This window comes from Sebastes umbrosus, chromosome 10 (genome assembly GCF_015220745.1).
Source record: "Sebastes umbrosus isolate fSebUmb1 chromosome 10, fSebUmb1.pri, whole genome shotgun sequence".
Classification (NCBI taxonomy): Eukaryota; Metazoa; Chordata; class Actinopteri; order Perciformes; family Sebastidae; genus Sebastes; species Sebastes umbrosus.
In genome coordinates, this window is record NC_051278.1 from 17396871 (window position 1) to 17417080 (window position 20210).

At 39.0% G+C, this 20210-nt stretch overlaps 1 protein-coding gene across 2 annotated transcripts in view; it reads right to left on the reverse strand.

Annotated features, from left to right (window-relative positions):
• The window catches only part of LOC119495593 (protein eyes shut homolog), a 102873-nt gene extending 82946 nt beyond the window's left edge, over positions 1-19927 (reverse strand). Inside the window, exons 1-9 of one of the 2 annotated variants that reach the window (XM_037782225.1) lie at positions 19741-19927; positions 17493-17589; positions 16890-16997; positions 14718-14863; positions 6599-6770; positions 6160-6238; positions 5542-5666; positions 1587-1711; positions 874-998 (exon numbers count right to left, since the gene is read on the reverse strand). In XM_037782225.1, coding sequence (XP_037638153.1) covers positions 874-998; positions 1587-1711; positions 5542-5666; positions 6160-6238; positions 6599-6770; positions 14718-14863; positions 16890-16984 — 867 coding nt within the window. In that variant the 5' untranslated portion in view covers positions 16985-16997; positions 17493-17589; positions 19741-19927. Of the gene's footprint in view, positions 1-873; positions 999-1586; positions 1712-5541; positions 5742-6159; positions 6239-6598; positions 6771-14717; positions 14864-16889; positions 16998-17492; positions 17590-19740 lie in introns of both variants that reach the window. The other variant, XM_037782224.1, reaches the window with a different exon arrangement.
• Positions 19928-20210: the final 283 nt, after the last annotated feature.

Below are 20210 nucleotides of genomic sequence, written 5' to 3' on the forward strand. Positions count from 1 at the left end.
TTTAAGGCCACTAACGCATTAACAATATCTTTCGGAGGTCGTAGCGGGCTCAGTTTTAAAGCTAGAATGAAGATGGAATCATAATAAACTATAAAGCCTAATGAATCCATTGGTACCAACCATGTCACACTAGTTTCTTGCAAAGAAGGCCAAATGACACTCCAAACCTGTGCAAAATTTTGGCGAGGAAAAATGATCATGGCCATTTTAAAAGTCGCCCTTGACCTCTGACCTCAAGATATGTGAATGAAAATGGGTTTATGGGTACCCACGAGTGTCCCCTTTACGGACATGCCCACTTTATGATAATCACATGCAGTTTGGGGCAAGTCATAGTCAAGTCAGCACACTGACACACTGACAGCTGTTGTTGCCTGTTGGGCTGCAGTTTGTCATGTAATGATTTGAGCATATTTTGTATGCTAAATGCAGTATCTGTGAGGGTTTCTGGACAATATCTGTCATTGTTTTGTGTTGTTAATTGATTTCCAATAATAACTATATACATATGCATATAGCAAGCATATGTGTCCACTACCATAAGATTGATAAGAGTATTAAATACCTTTAAGGTACATTTTGAACAGATAAAAAATGTGCGATTGATTTGCGATTAATCACAATTAACTATGGACAATCATGCCTTTAATCGCCATTAAATATTTTAATCGACTGACAACCCTGATATTAAGTAGTATTAGTAGTAAAAATGTCAGATGTTGTCATGTTATCTGTACGAGAAATGAATCTGATTTACAATAGGAATAAATAAATAATGATCAGACTGTAAACAAAAGAGGTGAAGGTGCAAGAGGGTAAAGGTTAATAAAAAAAAAAAGACGGGGCGATGGGGAATAAGGTGGGGAGCCTCACCACAAATCCAGGCCGACAGAAACAGGTGTAGCCATAGCCCGGATCATTCTGGATGCATATCCCCTGGTTGCAGGGCTGTGGAAGGCACTCATTAATGTCATCCTCACAGTGAAGGCCTGTCCAACCTGCCAGGAACAAAAGCCCACAGAGTGCCGTGGTGAGCCCGGGCTCTCCCACTTCCACCCTCTGAAGTGAATATCAATCAGATTCTCCTACATTGATTTGCTTCTTTTTGGGTTCACACACATATAAAGACAAGAAAAGGCTTTCACTAAAGAGTAAGACGCCACATACATTTTAATGAGGCTCGGGTCCGTATCGTCTTTTTATCACTGTCTTTTTTAGTACTGTATGGCGACAAATTTCTCCCTGGAGAAAAGCCGATGACTTTTGAACGGCTTTGAGGCGCAGACGCTATGCAGGCAATATGGTAACCTTTAGTGACACTTTATGTGGCCCATTTCAATCCAATATGGGCATCCTGTAAGTATTAACATGGTTTACATATGGTAAACTGTACTCTAACACATCTGGGGCACAGTGAAATGTTATGGTTCACTTCAAAAAACGTGTTTCCATCTAGGCTGTGTCTTCGTAATCTTGTTCATGAGCTACAAAGGTTTCCTGTAACAGGTATTTTAAAAGGGAAAAAAAAAACTGCTTTGGTTGCCTCATTTCAAACTACGTGAAGAAACTCACCGGATGTGACTCACCTGACCTGCAGTGGCAGACGTAGCTATTAATAAGATCTTGGCAAATGGCACCGTTGTGGCAGGGAGCCGAGCAACATTCGTTAACATCCACTTCACAGAAATCCCCCGTGAAACCTGGTGGACAGCTAAGAAAACATATCATACTTTCAGACTGTGAGGCTGTCTCGCAGCACAGCGCTGTCACTTCCTTCTTGTGGGTCTGACACGCTGCATCTGTAAGAACTGCTTGTTTTCATTATTTATCAAAACAGCTTTTTCATAGTCGGTCGTTGCTTCTTATTTTAGAGTATATTATTTAAACAGAGAAATTTGGACTCTTCAGAGACTCATCAGTGGAATCAGTAAAGCAGGCGGTAAAAAAAGAGTGGGTTCAATTCAAACTAATGTTTAAACTTGATTTAAAGGTTTTGTTGATACAACTTTTATGTAAATTAATATTTAAAAAAAAAATAATACATCTTCATGGCCTTTAGAAAGGTGCAGAGTTTCCTGAAAAAAATGATTATGATTCAGAATTAATCATTGTAAAAATTTTAGCGCATCCAAAATAATTTTTTTGTTTATCTCTGTGGAAGATATCTGATGTTTGGTTCCCACTTCTAACAAGGCTTGTGAGCCAATAGTATAATGACGCAGGCATCACGTGGTATCTTTGTGTCGTCAGTTAGTGTGGAAAAAACAGATAAATGGCTGAGACTGACAGTAAGTGCCTGGCAACGACTTGTTGTGAAGTGAATGCAATGGAACGGGGGAGGGAGAATGTGACATCTAGTGGCTGAATGTTATCAATACCACCTTTAAGAAATGGCACTACCTTTAACTACTATTTTTAATTAAATTATAATTTCAAGTCCTGTATAATATCTAATAAATATGTGGGGACTTACAAAGTATCTAGGGCTGCAACTAACGATTATTTTCATTAGAGCGGTGCCCCAGTAACCAGAGGATTTTTACCAATTAACTATTGAATTATCAAAATAGTTGGTGATTAATTTAATAGTTGACAACTAATCGATTAATCTTTGCAGCTCTAAAAGTATCTGAAATTCAGTATTATTTTACTCTACACCTACAGAGTAGTAACCTACTTTCTGTTGAACTCAACAGTGCCTACAGTATACTAAATCTGAACAACTCAAGTGTGTACATCCAGATGCTCTCCTGAGAAAGGAACAGCAATGCATTAGTCAAACTTGCAGCTAAATATTCATAATAAATCCAACAACAAATCCACAAATAAACAGTGACAGACCCATGACAAAGTACTTTGGAGTTCTGGCACAGGATATTTCCATACCACCTGAATGAAGTTCAGAGAAAACAGCATAGTTAACAGATGGTGTTGCCAAAGGACCGCTCTCGAACTAAGGGCCCTGGCTGTTGTGTCCCTAGCTGGAATGAATGAATATGGTCATATCATTACTGCTAATCAATTTCTTTAACAAAACCTGTTCATGTCACACAATACCAAAAAAAACTGCTGAAAACTCAAGATAACAAACTTAAAATTAGAGATCTCATTTAAGGGGAAGATAAAACAAAATGGATCGATTCAGCAGTGCATAAAACCCACAGGTAAACAAAGGGGAAATGTTTAGGTGCGGTAAAGGCTTTCTGTTGTGAGGTTGGGTGATTTGCAGAGGATAAGCTACACCTTGAGCAAAGAGAGGTACCGCTCGATTCTGCAGATGTCATCCCCACCGGCTTTAAGTTTTTTGTAGACGAGCAGTCATTTTCCAGATGGACAATGAGCCTGATCATGCATCAAAGCTACCTGAGGCCAAAGGAAGACCAAGGTCTGCTGACTTGCATGGATTTCCAATTCACAGTCACCAGACCGTAAACTCACGGAACATCTTTGGGAATATTTGACATCAGAAAAAGTTGACACAAGCAGAACAATGGGAAAGAAACAATGCAGATTCTCAGATTTACCATCAACCTGATTATTTCCTGCTCTATTTATGAGGCTAAAATGTCCTCTTTGGTAATGTGACATCTGTTGTAAACAGATCTGTGAGGCACAGTTGATGTGATCATCGACAGGAAATGGGTGAATGGGTGCATGAATAACCTCTTGGTTGACCGCCATAACAGAGAGAGAATGGAGTGGTTTTGAGGCCATTTGTCGAACAAGTGCAAAAATGAATGTGTGTCACTTAACACATAACATGCAGATAATAAAAACAACAATGCATTTCATGTATTGTGGACGTGGTCTGGCCAAGAAGCTATTGCATGACTGATTTCATATTTTAGGCCATTAGTTGGTGTGCTAGCCTGACCAAACTCTCTCCATTCAAGTGGGGAAAAAAATATGTGGATGTACAAAATATGCTTGACTCTCAAAAAAAAATCTTTTAATGTGATTTTAAAGTCACAGTCTGAGATGTGAATGTAAACAAGAGGGTCGCCTCCTCCACCAAAAACACAAGATTGGAACCTGCTGTCACTCTAACACAACAGCTTAGTCTGTATTAATGTTTTCTGGTGGTGTAAAATGTTTTTTTCACGTCAGCATCACACTCTTTGACTGAGTACTGAATCTAAATAAGGCCAATAACCACTCACAAATACCACAATAAAGTTCATTTGATGTCCAAATTCAGCAAAATAATCCTCTGTTCTGGAAAGTGCATGCAATGCACAATCATGTTGCAGATCAGCAGGACACTAAAGGACATTGTTTGTCCTTAGTGTGCACATTTATCTGTGAATGCACAACATACCCTATAAAGCCTCTCTGTAATATATATACGCACACAAATTAGCCTGCAACAAAGTAAACATTATGAAAAATGCTGTGCTGGGGCAGTAGGCAGTCCAGTGCATCAATATACGACACTGTGAAGTGCACCAACCTATCGGTGGTAGTCCGGGATACATTAAATCATGACACCGAGCATATAGCAGCACATCAGCACAAGGTTAGACAATGTAATTAACTGTAAGGCATCCAGGGAGCTGCTGCGTGTCAAATCTGCACACACTTACTACATACACCTTGTATTCAGATACACTTCATCACTCAGGGGAGAGCATGTCAGCAATTTAAAAGCAATGATTCACTTGCAGCCAACTTGGAGGACTGCTGCTGTGTATAAATGCACAAATGCACCACTGTTGTGAGACAAGATGTGTTTTTAGTGAGACAAGCCAAATTCCTAGAACACGGACATTGATCTTAATAAGGGAGGATGCACTCCCTCCTTGCATCTCCCCAATATTTCAGTATTGACTGTTTATCACACTTGCCAACATTGAGACCTCAAAAATAGGGAGGAAGTCTGGGAAAATTTGAGTTTCAGAGACTTTGTTTCCTGCATCCTGGTGACTTTTAAAGAATGAAAACAACAAAATAATAAGTACACTGCAACAGCATTTTTATGTACATACAGAATAATTTGCCCATTTGGCGTAAAGTTGTGTGAATCTCTGTCATAAACTAATATTCATCTGTTTTCATTCATTCATTCATTGTTTGCCCCTGCTTGAGTATTTCTAGTAGCCAACTCTCCATTTCTCTCTCCGTCTCTCACTCACTGATGGCCCTTTCAGAAACAACGCGACAACGGCACCACTGAAACCTGTCCGAGAACCATTATTTCCAATGGCTTGCGCTGCGCCACGACGGCTTTTTTAAGACTTATACTTGCTGTAAAGTGCCAGAAACAGGTTGTGATAACAAAAAAGGAAAAAACAAGGTGTGAAAATGTGTCATAAATCGGGAGAAATACTGGAGAATTGTGACCCCGGAAGGAAACCAGGAGAGGGCAATGAAAAACTTGAGTCTCCCGGGAAAATCGGGAGGGTTGGCAAGTATGCTGTTTATCAAGCCTTCCAGTCTCATATGCAGTTTATCATGATAGTTGTGACACATTTACCACTCACAACTTTTTTTAGTATCTGTACATCAAAGCAATAAAAGACTTGTAACAGTGGACCAACTCACCTGCATGTAAAGTTTGATCCCTCGCCGTCAAGGCAGGTGGCTCCATTGAAACACAGCAAGACATCAAACGTGGCGTCTTTGCAGACATCTATGTCATTCTCACAAGTTTTCCCTGTATAACCATCCTGGCAGAAGCACGCATATTTATCAATAAGATCTACACATGAGCCTCCATTCCAACAGGGGCCGAAAGCACAGTCCTGGAGATGAAAAGACAAAGGCGCTTTAACAATAATGCCAAACATTTTTTAAAGATACAACCATAAAATGCAGGATTTACCATTTAAAATGCATAGTGTTTGGTTTAAAATGAATTGTTAGTAGTTAAAAAGCAGATTATCCATTGAACCGAATGCTCACAGAGACATTATAAGCAACTCAATGTTTTATCTCTAGAGCCCAGCACAAGCTGTGGTTTAAATCAATCAGGCATTAGACTAAGCAATATCTTTTAATCAGGTATTTGTACAATGCTTACATGATCCCGGTAGTTCAATTGACTTGATCTTGTAGAAAAATCAATATAGTTAGTGATACCAAAGGCTACATAAAGATTACAAAACTCTCCTGACACTCCTCTTGAACACCCAGCAGGTTTATTAATTAAACCCAACTCACGTCAATGTTTGTTTCACATCTGCTGCCGGTCCATCCAGATTCACAGAAACAGGAGTATGAGTATGCTCCATCTTTACAGCTGAGAAGGCCACAACAGATGGGGTCGGAATTGATTCTTAAAATATCATACTACTGAATGAAATCAACAAAAACACATTCATACAAGCAGGTATTTTGCTGTATAGTTAATGCAGAATCTTTAGAGAGATATAACCTTTTCAACCACTGAGTGTTTCCCCTTCAACGGAATTAACAACTATAATTTAGAGACCACAAAGACAACCTGCAGGCGCATCACATTAGCTCCTCACAACATGTGACATATGTCTCCACTCACTGCGCTGGCAAGGAGTATAATTAAAAATAATTCCATGCAATTTCTGCACTGCATTTGCAGTCTTTCTGTTTTAAATGACGGTAAAAAAAAAAAAATCTGTACCTCCCATGAAGACAAGGCGCCGACATGCATTCATCAATGTCGGTTGCACAGTTGAGCCCGATGAAACCGTCTGGACACACGCAGTGGTATCGATTAGGCGCGTCGATACATTTCCCACGATTCCGGCATGGGTTTGAAACACACTCGTCGATGTTAACTTCACACCGTGCCCCTATAGGAAATGAAGCATATTTTAGTGAGACATTACATATTCAACAACTCAATAAGAGAATATCTTTTTTAGTACTACTACAAAAACCTCAAACATCTACGCAAGTCTTTGTAAAAACAAAACAACCTTAAAGCCTGACTCACAGTCACAGATAATCTATCAAGCTGTGGCTACAAAGACATGTCACGATGAATTAATTGTTAGCATTTTCATTGTTGATTATCCTCAAAAAGAAAAAAAACACCACCTTTATACGTCAATTGTATCCACATGGTTACATACAGTATATATTTACATTGTAAAGCTATGTAATAATTATCTGAAAAACTGTTTCCCAATGACTATGCAAACTGCTTTGCCAACATCATTCGTTATTTTCAATAGATCTTCGGGATGTGATTCACACTCAGGTCACACTACTTACTTTTTACTGACGATGTATTTTTCAGATTGTATTGTAACTGCAACCTTCATCATGACTAACTCTGACTCTGAAGCAGAGAAAATCATACTGTTGTTGTAGTAGTATCTTCCATTCAAGCTGTTTATGTCTGCCCAAATGAAATCCTAGCATCCGGTCTGCACAGTACATTTGTCCCTCAACAGAGAGTGATGAATTGAAAACTAAAGGACCACACTGGACACATGTTTTAGCCCAATGACTACACATTTGTGCAGCATTCTCTACGCTATTGTCAGCCAAACCACATCCTGGACAATTATACAAGATGAAAATCAATTATTTGAAAACTGCATAATACGAAAATCAACTCGCAAAGACCTTAAACTAGAGACAGACTAGAGAGCCATCCTAGTCAACAACTCATCACCTGTATTTTACAGACACATTTACACGTTATTATTGTGGTGTTGCAGTTGCAAGCAAAGACAATTTTCAAGCAATTCTCAACAAAGAATAATACGACTTGATAAGTGTTGTCAGTCAAGAAGTATTGCATTTGATAGTAATAGTCGGCAAATCATATATAGGGCAAAAATAAGGCAAGCGTTACTGTTTTGAAAATGATAATTTGAGTTCATTGTGTAATTATGTGTATGTGTGTAATTATGTGTGTAATTACAAGTGGATTATTATCTATTGGCCGGTGAGCGACTGTCGCCCTAGTTTTTTCACCCGACGGTGAGTAAAAGTAAGAGGATTATTATAGAGGAAGATTATTTCATGCATGTATCATAACAACGGCTTGTTTATCCGCCGTCCTCGGTCTTCCGGTTTCCCCTTTTGAATGACGAATACAGACTACTGCTACCTGCTGGTATGGAGAGTTATTTCCTCTCACGCAGGATTAGAACGTACGTGCTAGTTGGCTGTAGTCTTTGCAGTGTGGTGAAGCGCAACTTTTTGGCAAAGACAAAGGTGACATAACAGTCATGCCCTGACCAGACTGCCTGCATGAGCAGCGCGTGCCGGCTTCGGAACCTGTTGTTTTGTGTTTTGGTGTCCATGTTAACAGGTTAGAGCAGCCACACAGCTCAGCTCCGTCTCTTCTAGAGATTCGCAGTCTCGCCTATTTTGACTGCGAGCCATGTGTGGTTCAGATCAACAACAGACAGTGAAAATGATCTTTTGACTGTATGCTGACATTATAACAGCAACATTACTACTGTTTCAATGTCTATATCTGTAGAATATGTCACGGATATGGAAAAAGTAAAGATTTATTTTTAAATCAACATTTTCTGCTTTCATTTCCTTCATTTGTTAACACAAGGCTTTTATTCTGAAATATTTGCAGGACAGTGTTGTAGGAAATGCAGTGACTTGCATGGCTACATGAATGAATAAAGTACGGGGTTTTTAATTGTGGATTATTACTATTATTTATAAATTAGCACATGCTTCTTAACCTTTTTCTGTCTAAAATAAATATAAATGACATTTATAATGAAATTAAATGGCCATTATGAAAGGCAAACTCAATGTAGAAAGAAACAGCTGGCAGTAGGAGCACAGCAGCAGCAGAAACGCTGCCGGTGTGGACAATCCATGCGCGGGACATGCAGCAGTTCAGCGAGGCACTGCTGACGCGGGCAGTCTGGCCCAAGCGTCAGCCTTCGTCACCGCTAGTTCTTAGATGTCGGTTTGGTGCGTCTGTGCCTTAAAGAGATTGTTTGGGGTTGTATGAGGTACTTATCCATAGTCAGTGTATTATTCAGTAGATGGCGATCGGAACGCCCCCGGCTTGGAGAAACAAACAGGAGTTACCACAAAGGAAGCAAAGCAATGTACAGCTGTGGACGGGGCCGCCAGCAAAAACAAATTTAGCCTAAAGGAAAGACTCACCTAAAAAAATCAACATCAGTTTACACTATATTTAGAATATTTTCACCGCTTTCCCTTTAACTAAGAGCAAAGCACTGTCTCCTAGCAGCGGCATGCTGTCCAGATAAAGCTGCCTCATCACCATCACGACATGTTTTTACTCTCTGGTCTCTTTAGCAACCTTTGATATAAAGTGATCACAGACTGGCAGGGATGGTAAACACGAGTGTGCTGTGTGTAGTTAACTGGTGTTGCAAGGATTTCTGTTATTTTCTTCACCTCAAGTTACCTCTTGCATACATTTCATTCCTCTATTTCTGACAACATACCTTGAGTGTTGTTAATGAAAAGTTTTGCTATGAAAAAAACATAATTCAAAGTGACTTTAACTTGTATCTTGTGATTCTGTTTGACACTTTAACTTTAATTATCAGTATTCAGCTGCCACATGAATAGCAGCTGAATCAAAGCATGAAGCAGAAATATTTTCTCCTACTGGAAGTTTCAACCAAGTTTTTAATCTTAGTTTTCTACAGAATATCATGTGAACTTGTTCAAACTGTTATTTGAGTTTTAGAGGATGGATCGGGCTTATGTGGCTGATGATAGTAGGACTAATGACTAGGAACAAAAACAGTTATATGCAGTAACCGCAGATCTCTAAAGAAAGGGGAAATGACAGATGAGCTGTTAATACTGAAGACAAAATCTGCCTGCCAGGTAATAAAATGTTGACTCACAAATATCTAAACCAGAGCTGAAACAATAGTCAATGAATCCATTTTTTTTAATCTATTTTATCAACAGAAAATATAGTTATAATTGATTCATCATCTATGTATTTTATTAACCAAACGTTCACTGGTGCCAGCTTCTGAAATATGAGCATTTGCTGCTTTTCTCAGCATTTTTATGAGTTTAAATTGAATATCTTTGGGTTTTGGACTGTTTATTGTTAATGGATCATGAAAATAATCATTTCAATTCAGTAAAAAACTGGTCTGCGTTGAATTAAAGTGACTTTGTTTTTGGTGCCCTGCTGACATTGAAATAACAATAAACAGCTGATTAAATAAAATTATTTCTCTAAAAAAAGCATGGACTATATATAAGTGGACGTAGTAACCCTGACATCATCCATTGGTGTGTGGACTGCCGTTTTAAAGCCTCGAGTTCGGCATTTTGGATGACGCCATCTTGTTTTTTTGCAACCAGAAGTGACACGAGAGGGTGGAGCTAAGTACAACCAAACGCTGAACAAGACGTTTTTCGGGCAAACAAAATGTTACAATTAACTTTCGTGAACTGAAAACACAGTGTGAAAGGGTTAAAGTTCTAAGACAAAAACACAGACAACTCCCAGAACGGACAATGCCGTGGTAGCGAGCTGTTAATCACAAGGTAGCCACGCCCGAAAGCGTACCCTGCTTTATGGTCTATTTGACTCTAAATGGGACCATAATTTACTAAACGAACATCATGCTGTATTGAAGAAGACTTTAAACTAGCGATTGAGACCATAAACTCATGTTTACAATGTTTACTGAGGTAATAAATCAAATGAGAAGTAGGGTCATTTTCTCATAGACTTCTATACAGTCAGACTTCTTCTTGCAACCAGAGGAGTCGCCCCCTGCTGGCTATTAGAGAGAATGCAAGTTTAAGGCACTTCTGCATTGGCTTCACTTTTCAGAACCGGAGGTAGTCCACTGTGAAAAAAGTGACTGTGAAACAAATTAACAAAACACAAACTATAAACATAAAGCAGCATGACTTCTTTAAAAGGCCAATTTACCCATTTCATTCGAGAAACAGCATCCCGGTTACTTCCTCCATGAAGTTGGGATGGAGGCAAAAGTATCTCAAAACTAGGGCAAATAATTTTTTTTTTTTTTTGTGATTTGGGTGAACTGACCCTTTAAAAACACCTTAAAGTTATTTAACGAAATTAATCAGAAAGACTTTGAAAAAAGTGTGTCAAGTTAATTACATGATATATATACGACTCTAGCCTATTAAAAGAACGGCGCGTGCTGCGACAATAGTCAGTGTCTCTGAGAGGACTCAGTGAAGTGCGGCACTGAACTAATAAGTGTGTCACATACTATACTATACGCACTGTATATCCTTACAGCTGTGCCGACACAGTACCGCGTCTATTAAGGCACAATCCTCAAAACAAACTGTACTGCACCAAATGTGCTGACTCAAAGGGAACACATGAATTGTCCTCAAAACAACTTATAGCTTCACTGTCCATCAGCCACATTTATGACAACTCGGAGGATTCACTAAGTAAGTCAGCTTTACTCAGAGCTGTTGACGATATTTATTATTTATGCAGACCTCACAAAAATAGCAATGAGATCAGAGGAGGAATGAAGGGGAGGGGAGAGTTCAAGCTGTGAGGGAACCACCAGATAACACAACGTGTCAGAATTAGTCTCCCTTCTGCCAACAAATCAGAACACTAGTTGGGAAAACACGGTGTTTATATAGTAGTCTAAATTACAGCAGGTACTGATTCAGAGAGATCCACAGAAGTGACTCGTTTAGCTGAGGAATTAAAAATAAATGGCTTGTAGCTAATTCTACAAACAGGAATTTGTGTGATGTTGTTTTTCACTAAAGTGGTAAAAAAGATGATGTACCACCCCTAAAATCTCAACTTCCAGGAATAGTGAGATGCAGAATTTCGACTGACCCGTCGTTAATCATTTGGTTGGCTTTTCATCTGTGACACTGATGTAAACAAACATGGTGACAACAGGAGCAAGAATTTATTTCCAGCCTCCCGTGTTTTATCATGAAAGAGAATACACAAACCGTCTTTATTGTACACAAAAAAAATCTTCATGTTCTCTCATTACAGAACGTAAAACGATTCATTTCTTGGGATACTGCAACTGGAAAATTCACAATTTATGAATGCAAGGAGGTTAAAAACAATCCCTGAACCCCAAATAATAAGAGAAAGTTGCACTATGGATAATGTAATACAGAAGTGTGATGAGGGAAATGAAGCGATAAGTGAAAAATCTCTTATTCATTCAATACACACATTTCATTATGACACTTCTATACCACATTACCCACAGACCGATGCTCACATAATGTATTTTGATGTTTTTTTATTTAGGTCAGAAGTCATTAAATACTTTAGCTTCTGGACTGGCATTTTACACCCAACATAAAACATTAAGAAGACTGAACTATGAATGAGATATGGGATTATATATTGAATATTTAATGCTGCAGACTGGTCAACAAGGGTCTGAAATAGCTTTAAGAAAAATCTCAATACATTCTAATTAGTACTTAGCCCAAAAACACATGTATAAGTCATGTACTCACTCACTGTAGCAACATTTATTCACTTAATTGCACTGTTGCTATATGCTATACAGTATATTGTATGTCTTTAATGCGCATATGTGTACATATTTCTTATATTCCAACTTCTTATTCATATTTTTTTATTATTTACTTATTTTTCTCATATATTGTGTTATATATTGTAGCATTATGTACATTATGTACATGTTACTTACTCCTTTATTTCTATTTTCTTACATTTCTGTATTGATACAGCTAATAAATCCCATTATTCCACTCACATTAAATACACACTACATCTCTAAAGCAACAGATCTCTGCAGTGGCAAAGATAGAAATAATAACCAAATGTTATTCATCAAGTTCACCCAGTAAAAGAGTGAATTTACTGAAGCCTTAACAGCAAACAGCGTTGCCAGGGCCGTACCGTCATCATCCAACAATGTGCTGACTGAGGGAGCTGCAACAATGTGCTGATTGCACCGTACCATCACTCAAGGGAACATGTTCCTTAATGATGGGCGAAGAAGAGGAAACAGAAGGTGACGAATAGTGTGCTTAAAGCGTGATTTATATAAACAAGATTACCCATTAATCATGTCGCCGTAATGACTTCTGACCTCAGCACAGAGCACGGCGCCCATGTACAGTTAAATGATACGTTATCGGGATTGCAGAGCCTTTTTAGACAAAACATCCTAAATAATGATCAGACAGCTGCGATTTAGGCAACTGCCAAGACTGACTTACAGCGTAAGATACAACAGTGTTTGTCAATACGACGCATGGAGAACAATATTACATTGTATTTAGATATAAAGCATGTGATTAGGTTAAAGCTGTAACTATTGAACAAGTGATTCATATTGACACCTGGCTTGCTAAGAGGCTAGGAAAAGAGGAAGATAAAAAGCTTTTTAATCTTAATGTCTTCCCTCTAAGTGGGTCATAGAGACGTTTAGAAAGGTAAAAAGAAAAGGATAAAAGACAGAAGTGTCAAAAATGTGAATAAAACAATTTTCTGGCTTTTTGCTTCAATTATTTCTCAAAGATCAAACATGTTACATTTAAAAAAAAAGCTTTAAAATGTTTCAGTAGTTTAGAAAAGAGAGGTAATAGCCTGAGTATTTATACAAACGGAAAAAAAACATCTATGCACTGACCAACAACCAAGGAAATCCAATATGAATAGCAACGCAGGTGGGAATGAAGTGTCATGATAGCTTAATCACACCCATGAAAGTGAGTAGATATAGCACCAGACTGATTTATTAGTAAGCAGCTTCAACTGTTCCATTCAAAATCAATGTTGTCATTCGATATGCAAAAAAAAACACCCCGCGACCTCCCTGATGGCTGAAGCAAATAATATGATAATACCATCAAGTGACACAACGAGTTACAGTATTTCAGTGATAGAGGAGACGACGCATCGTACCATCAAAGCAGAATAACATTACAATCAATTCCAATCAGGCTGCGCAAACATGACGTGATGATGAATCACCCCTAAGACGGCAAATATACTATTAGACTGGAATAAAAAAAGAAGTCACACAGCAGCACTTTGAGTTTTTTGTGAAAAAGTTGCTGTTACACGTGTTACTAGAGCAAATATTTTGTACGAGTTCTAGTTGGTTTGAGCCAATCCAAACTGTATCCTCTGGCCGCTTGCTCTCTTGGGGAACCCTGTTTCCTCAGATGAGCTTAGAGCAACAGAAAAAGTAATGACTTGTACTATGCTGTGCGGAGGCCTAATAATAAAAAGCTGCTTCTGTGGGAATTGGGCCATGCGTGTCAGGCTGGGCTCTCCAGAGTAGCAATACCTCCGAGATTTCCCCCCCTCTCTCAACTGGGGAAGGATAAATTGATGATACAGTGGGGAAGACAAATGAAATTAATCTTCCCAGTACCTGACAGGAATCGGCTTCTTTAGATACTGCACACACACATACGCGCTAAAATAGCTTGATATCTGTCTGAGTGGAAAATAAGACAAATGGATTGAAGTAAAACAACAATCTGAGACTAAAGAAACTGATGAAATTAAATAAAAAGGCAACTAACTGACACTGAGATGTTTTCATCAGATAAAAAAATGGGTGACGTGAATTTATCTCTTGTTGGCTTTACTGAAAGGCAGCCGCTGTATCTCGCAGAGGCAGGCGGGCTAATTAAAAGCAAGTATTGTGAAGCAGTTGGGTGTTTTTTGTTTTTTTTACACTAAGCCAGATCTGTGTCAGAGTTGCCTCAATGGCGTGCGGCCGTGATAAGCTTTTTTTAGACTCTCGTATTGATCTTCGTGTCACCTGAGGGTAAAGAGCTACCTGAGTATCCAGGCCGACAGACGCACTTGAAGCCCCCGGGTGTGTTGATACAGATGCCCTCGTGTAGGCAGGGTGAAACTTCACACTCATTCACATCCAGGTCACACAGCGTTCCGAAATAACCGGGAGGGCAAACGCAGTGGAACCTGAGGAAGATGTGATAACACTCAATCATTAGGAAATAAAGCGAAATCCAGTGAAGACCAGTGTGTCAGACAGTAATTAGAGCATACTGTCTTTAGTTCAGTTCTTACCGTAGCTTTAAAATAAGCAGAAATATTTTTCACAGCAAAGCAATTAATTGGAGAAAAACAGTGTGTGTTCCAAACCCACCAAGACAAACTAAGGTGCACATTAAAGGGATACAATAGTTTGGGTGTTTTGACGTGAGGTTGTATGAGGTACTTATCCATAGTCACTGTATTACCTACAGTAGATGACGGTTGGCACGTCCCTAGCATCTAGAAGCAGACAGGAGTACCGACACCAGAGCAAAGCAATACAGTGTTGTGGACAGGGGCCGGCAGCAAAACGGATTTTAGCCAACAAAAAAAGAATTACATCCATTCATGTGTACGCTATATTTACAATATTTTCCGACAGCAAACTGAACCAAAACGTGTCTATATTTTTTTTTGTCATCTGAGCCTGCTGGCTTTGGAGAGAGCATAGATAAGTTTCACTTTCAGTTCAGTTCCCTGTCAGAAAGGGCTGTCTGACGGCAAGATAAAGTCGTGAAAATATTCTAAATATAGCGTACACTTAAACGGATATAATTCTTTTAGGAGAGCCTTTCTTTTAGGTGGCTAAAATATGTTTTGCTGCCGGCCCCTGACCCACAGCGGTTTATTGCTTTGCGCCGGTGCCGGTACTCCTGTCTGTTTCTCCAAACTAGGGGCACGCCAACCGTCATCTACTGTAAGTAATACACTGACTACGGATAAGTACCTCATACAACCCTACTTCAAAACACCCGAACTATCCCTTTAAGACCTATTTTTCATTCTCAAACTGACCGGCAGCTCTTCGAAAAAAAAAAATTAACAATATGACAGCAATTACCTTTCCCTGTGTGTACTTAATTTGAATTATATTTGATGACTTATTACTATTGGGAAGAGATTCATCCGTCCAATAATGCGGTTTGCTCAATTCAAATCCCTCCCTGCAGCTGTCGGCGGGTCTAATATCCCCCGACCACACACCTCAGAGGAGATGCTTATCCTGTTTGTAAGCGAGATAATAAGAAAACATGTAATTAGACACCGCTGTGCTAAAATCTAAACTACATCTTTTGATTAGTTAGACATCATTATTTTATCAGTGAAACCAGTTACATCACATTTCTGTAATATGCTAAATGGTTTTTATTACTCTAGAGTAGAAATGTGCCTGCCTAATTGTGTCAACAATAAAGGCCGGACTGATCTGAGACATCTCTGCGTTCTGCTACTCCGCTGCCTGTATGTGTTTGCCTCTACTGTACGTACATAGATGAGAGAAAATGATGTGACTTTTACAGAGTCAAAGTATCCAACGTAACAGAAAAAGATAGCAAAGGCTCAGTGAGTAAACTGCAGAGTCGGATTCATCAACCTCAGTGCAGATGGACCTGTTCGGCTTGTTGGGTCAGGGGGGGATGGAGATAGTGGCGCGTGCAGTGTGCAGTGTTTGTGGTGGGCAGCGAGGTTAAAACACACCTGATGTGAACTCCCTGGACTGTGCAATCAGGGGAGCGCTCTGAGCAGGGCCGGGTCACATGGGAGCGAAATCATGACGGGAGACAAACTGGAGACAAACCATTTAGGACTCAAATTGGCCCTGGGACTTCGCTACCCATCTGTCCGACTAAGCCTGGAAGCCCCGGGGCTCCCATTAAGCACAGCAGAGAGAGAAGCACCAGTGGAGTAAAGCCCAATCTAGATACATGATGTGTTCCTGCTGAATTCGCTCTCTGTCTTTAGAATAGCAGCTTATGTGTGTCAAGGATGAAGACCGGCTTGTTATATAAACCGGAACACTTTGACGGGGAACCTCACACGTTTTCTTTGGAGAACCCGTTTTGTTTTTTATTCGCAGGAAATTAATGCTGCCTGGCCTTTACAGATATGTGCAACTTTTTAAAAAGCGGCTAAAACAGCAAAGTCGAAGCAAAGGAGGAGTCATACTTACTTGTTCACGAGGTCTTGGCAAACGGCAGAGTTGTGGCACGGGGTGGAGGTGCACTCATTGATGTCTTCCTCACAGTGAAGGCCAGAAAATCCCATCTTACAATCACAGCTGGATAGGAGAAATCATTAATATTGATATCTTGTCTCAGATGGAAAATAGAAGATGTATCTGCTTCCTACTGGCACATGAACAAAGTGGAAAAATATCTATAGATATTTAATGATATTAATTACACATCATATTTAGACTGACTGCACATACAGCACAGTGACATAAGCATGGATTTCTACTGTTTAAATATAAGGGCTGCAGAAAAAGAGCAATTAAAAACTGATTTTTTTTTGTTAACAATTTGACCTCATTTCAACCTGAAATGATACATTACAAAACCCATTAAAATACATTTTAAGAAAGGGCGCAGAGCAAATCTATTAGCTTAGTGTAACAGAATTACAGCATAATGTCCTGAAACCTGTAAAAGGAATGAAGGTTGCTGGTGCTGATACTCTGGATTTACTAATGTTTAAAGTCTATCACTACAAAGCCTGACATTTTTCTGGCCTCCTAAGGAATGAAAAGCTGGTTATGGATAACACTCTTTACCTGTAGCTGTTGACCCGGTCCACACAGTCGCCCTGGTTCTGGCATGGATTTGAGCTACACTCATTGGTGTCAATTTCACACCAACTTCCTTCAAATCCTGAAAGATAGATGAGATGGTCATGGATCAGCAAGCCCCACTACATCCTGAAAAACGTCAGGGCCGATGATAACAAAGACCCCAGTGAATGCCATTTTAATGGAACTAGTAGCCCCTGTAGCATATCTCATCTTCCAGCTCTCAGCACTCACTGTTTCCCCTTTGAGAGTGTGTAAGTCTAATAATACTTTAGTGCCACAGACAGATTGGTCTGAGGGTTAGTGGTTTGGGAGGTGTGTGGCTGTGTGCGCCACCGTGCAAACGTGTCGGTGTGTGTGAGAGAAAGCGAGCGAGTGGGGGGACATCTTGTTAAGTTGGGGTAAGAGGGAGAGGCTAAACCCAAGAGCTCTTTTGCCCTTGTTCATTAGGGGGTTGAGGGGCAGGATGGCTAAGCAGATCAGCATGGATGTTTTGTTGTACTTTTGAAGGCAGCCTGGGAGCCTGTAATGTTCTGCCTGTCGGAGGTATTCCCAGTGAGCAACCTCGGGGCCTGAAAAGTGAAGCCAATGCGGAAGTGCCTTAAACTTGCATTATTTCTAGTAGCCAGCAGGGGGCGACTCCTCTGGTTGCAAAAAGATGTCTGATTGTATAGAAATCTATGAGAAAACGACCCTACTTCTCACTTGATTTATTACCTCAGTAAACATGAGTTGATGGTTTTGTTCAATGCAGCATGATGTTCATTTAGTAAATTATGGTCCCATTTAGAGTCAAATAGAAGATAAAGCAGGTGATGTTTTAGGGCGTGGTTATACGTTGTGATTGACCGGTCGCTACCACAGCGTTGTCCGGTCTGGTTGTTGTCTGTGTTTTCATCTTAGAACCTTAAAACCTTTCACAGTGTGTTTTCAGTTCATGAAAGTTAATTATAACTTTTTTGGTCGCCTAAAAATGTCTTATTGAAAAATAATGTCTTACTAATGGGTGACGCCAAGATGACTACATCCACTTGTTATATACAGTATATGGGTATTCCTCTGTTGCTTGGTCTAGGTTTGGTCCATATGATGTGCAAATCAAACTAAATGACCTAGTTTTATGAAATAAAATAAAAAAAAAACCCCAAAAAAAACCCTCTGCTGCACCACTGTAAGGATGCAAATAGACCATAAAAAACAATTTTATAATTAACTGTAAACCTAATTATGAAATATAATCATTATTGAATATTTTGAAATTTAAAATACCACCGAATTGACAACACTGAAACATTTTAGACTGGAAACTATCCAGCTTAAATAATGGTCTGAATTCCTACTTTTAAAATTCAAAGTTATGCATTTTTTAAAACAATCCCATATACATTTATTGGTTTCACAAATAGGAAATTTATTTATATTATTTATTTAGGCAATATTCAAAATTATGTTCAAACTGCTCAAATTCAATGAGTTCAATTCAGATCTAAAAAATTAAAGTCAAGTTCAAAGCCAACAATATGACATTCAGACCTAAATGTTCAGAACACCAAGGATAAGCAATCAAGGCAAGCTTATTGATGCTTTATGGCCATCATTTGCTCCCAAACCATTGATTTTCAGCTTTCTGCGACTGTCATTGCATTTGCCGTGATATGAGCAATGATACAGAGATACTCATTTCCTCTACAATTCTACTATTTTCTTTTAAAACTCTGAGCTTAGACCTCCAAAGACTACGATGTTATGACTGCAGAGCACCATCTGCTACACATAATTAAAGGTGATACAAGCACAAAGAGTTAACAAAACTATCTTATGATATGTTAGTGCTTTTATTGATTCCTTGTCTCCACATGTTACTCTTGCTGCTTCAAGTTAAGAGTATATATATATATATATATATATAAATAAAATGGGTTTCTCTCAGCTGGAGACAACCTCATGTTTAATGTAGCGGATCTGAAAATGTGAATCCTAGAAAGGTGGTTAAACATTGAAAAAATGTTTTACATTATATATTTTAAAGAAAACTGGATGTACTAGTTGTTAAGGTTTCAGTTCAATGGTGGACCCAAATGCAAGAGACCAGGCTGATAGGTCAAAAGCTCGTGTAAAAAAAAAAAGCTGACAGGAAAACCAAAAACAGAGGGTGCAGGCGGAGATTAAACTAAGTACAAAGGAAATACACCAAAAACTAAACTGAGAAAAAAAAACTAAACTGAGTACGAACCGAAAGACACAAGGAACACAGGCAGGATGGCAGGATGAACAGGGGTAACAAAGCAGACGACCTGACACTGAATGAGGGAAGCACATGGACTAAATACACAAGGAGTGCAGAGTGATTAGACACAGGTGGAACAAATCAGGGCGCGGCAGACAATCACTGAGGCAGGAAACAAAAAAGCAGGAAGCAAAACCAGACAAGACACAAGAGGTGAGTGATTTTCAAAGTAAAACAGGAAACAACAAAAACCCAGGATCATGACACCAGTATTAATGTATAAAAACTAGTGCTGTCAATTGATTAAAATATTTAATCACGATTAATAGCGTGATTGTCCATAGTTAATCACAATTAATTTAAAATGAATCACACATTTGTATCTGTTCAAAATGTACCTTAAAGAGAGATTTGTCAAGTATTTAATACTCTTATCAACATGGGAGTGGGTAAATATGATTGCTTTATGCAAATAT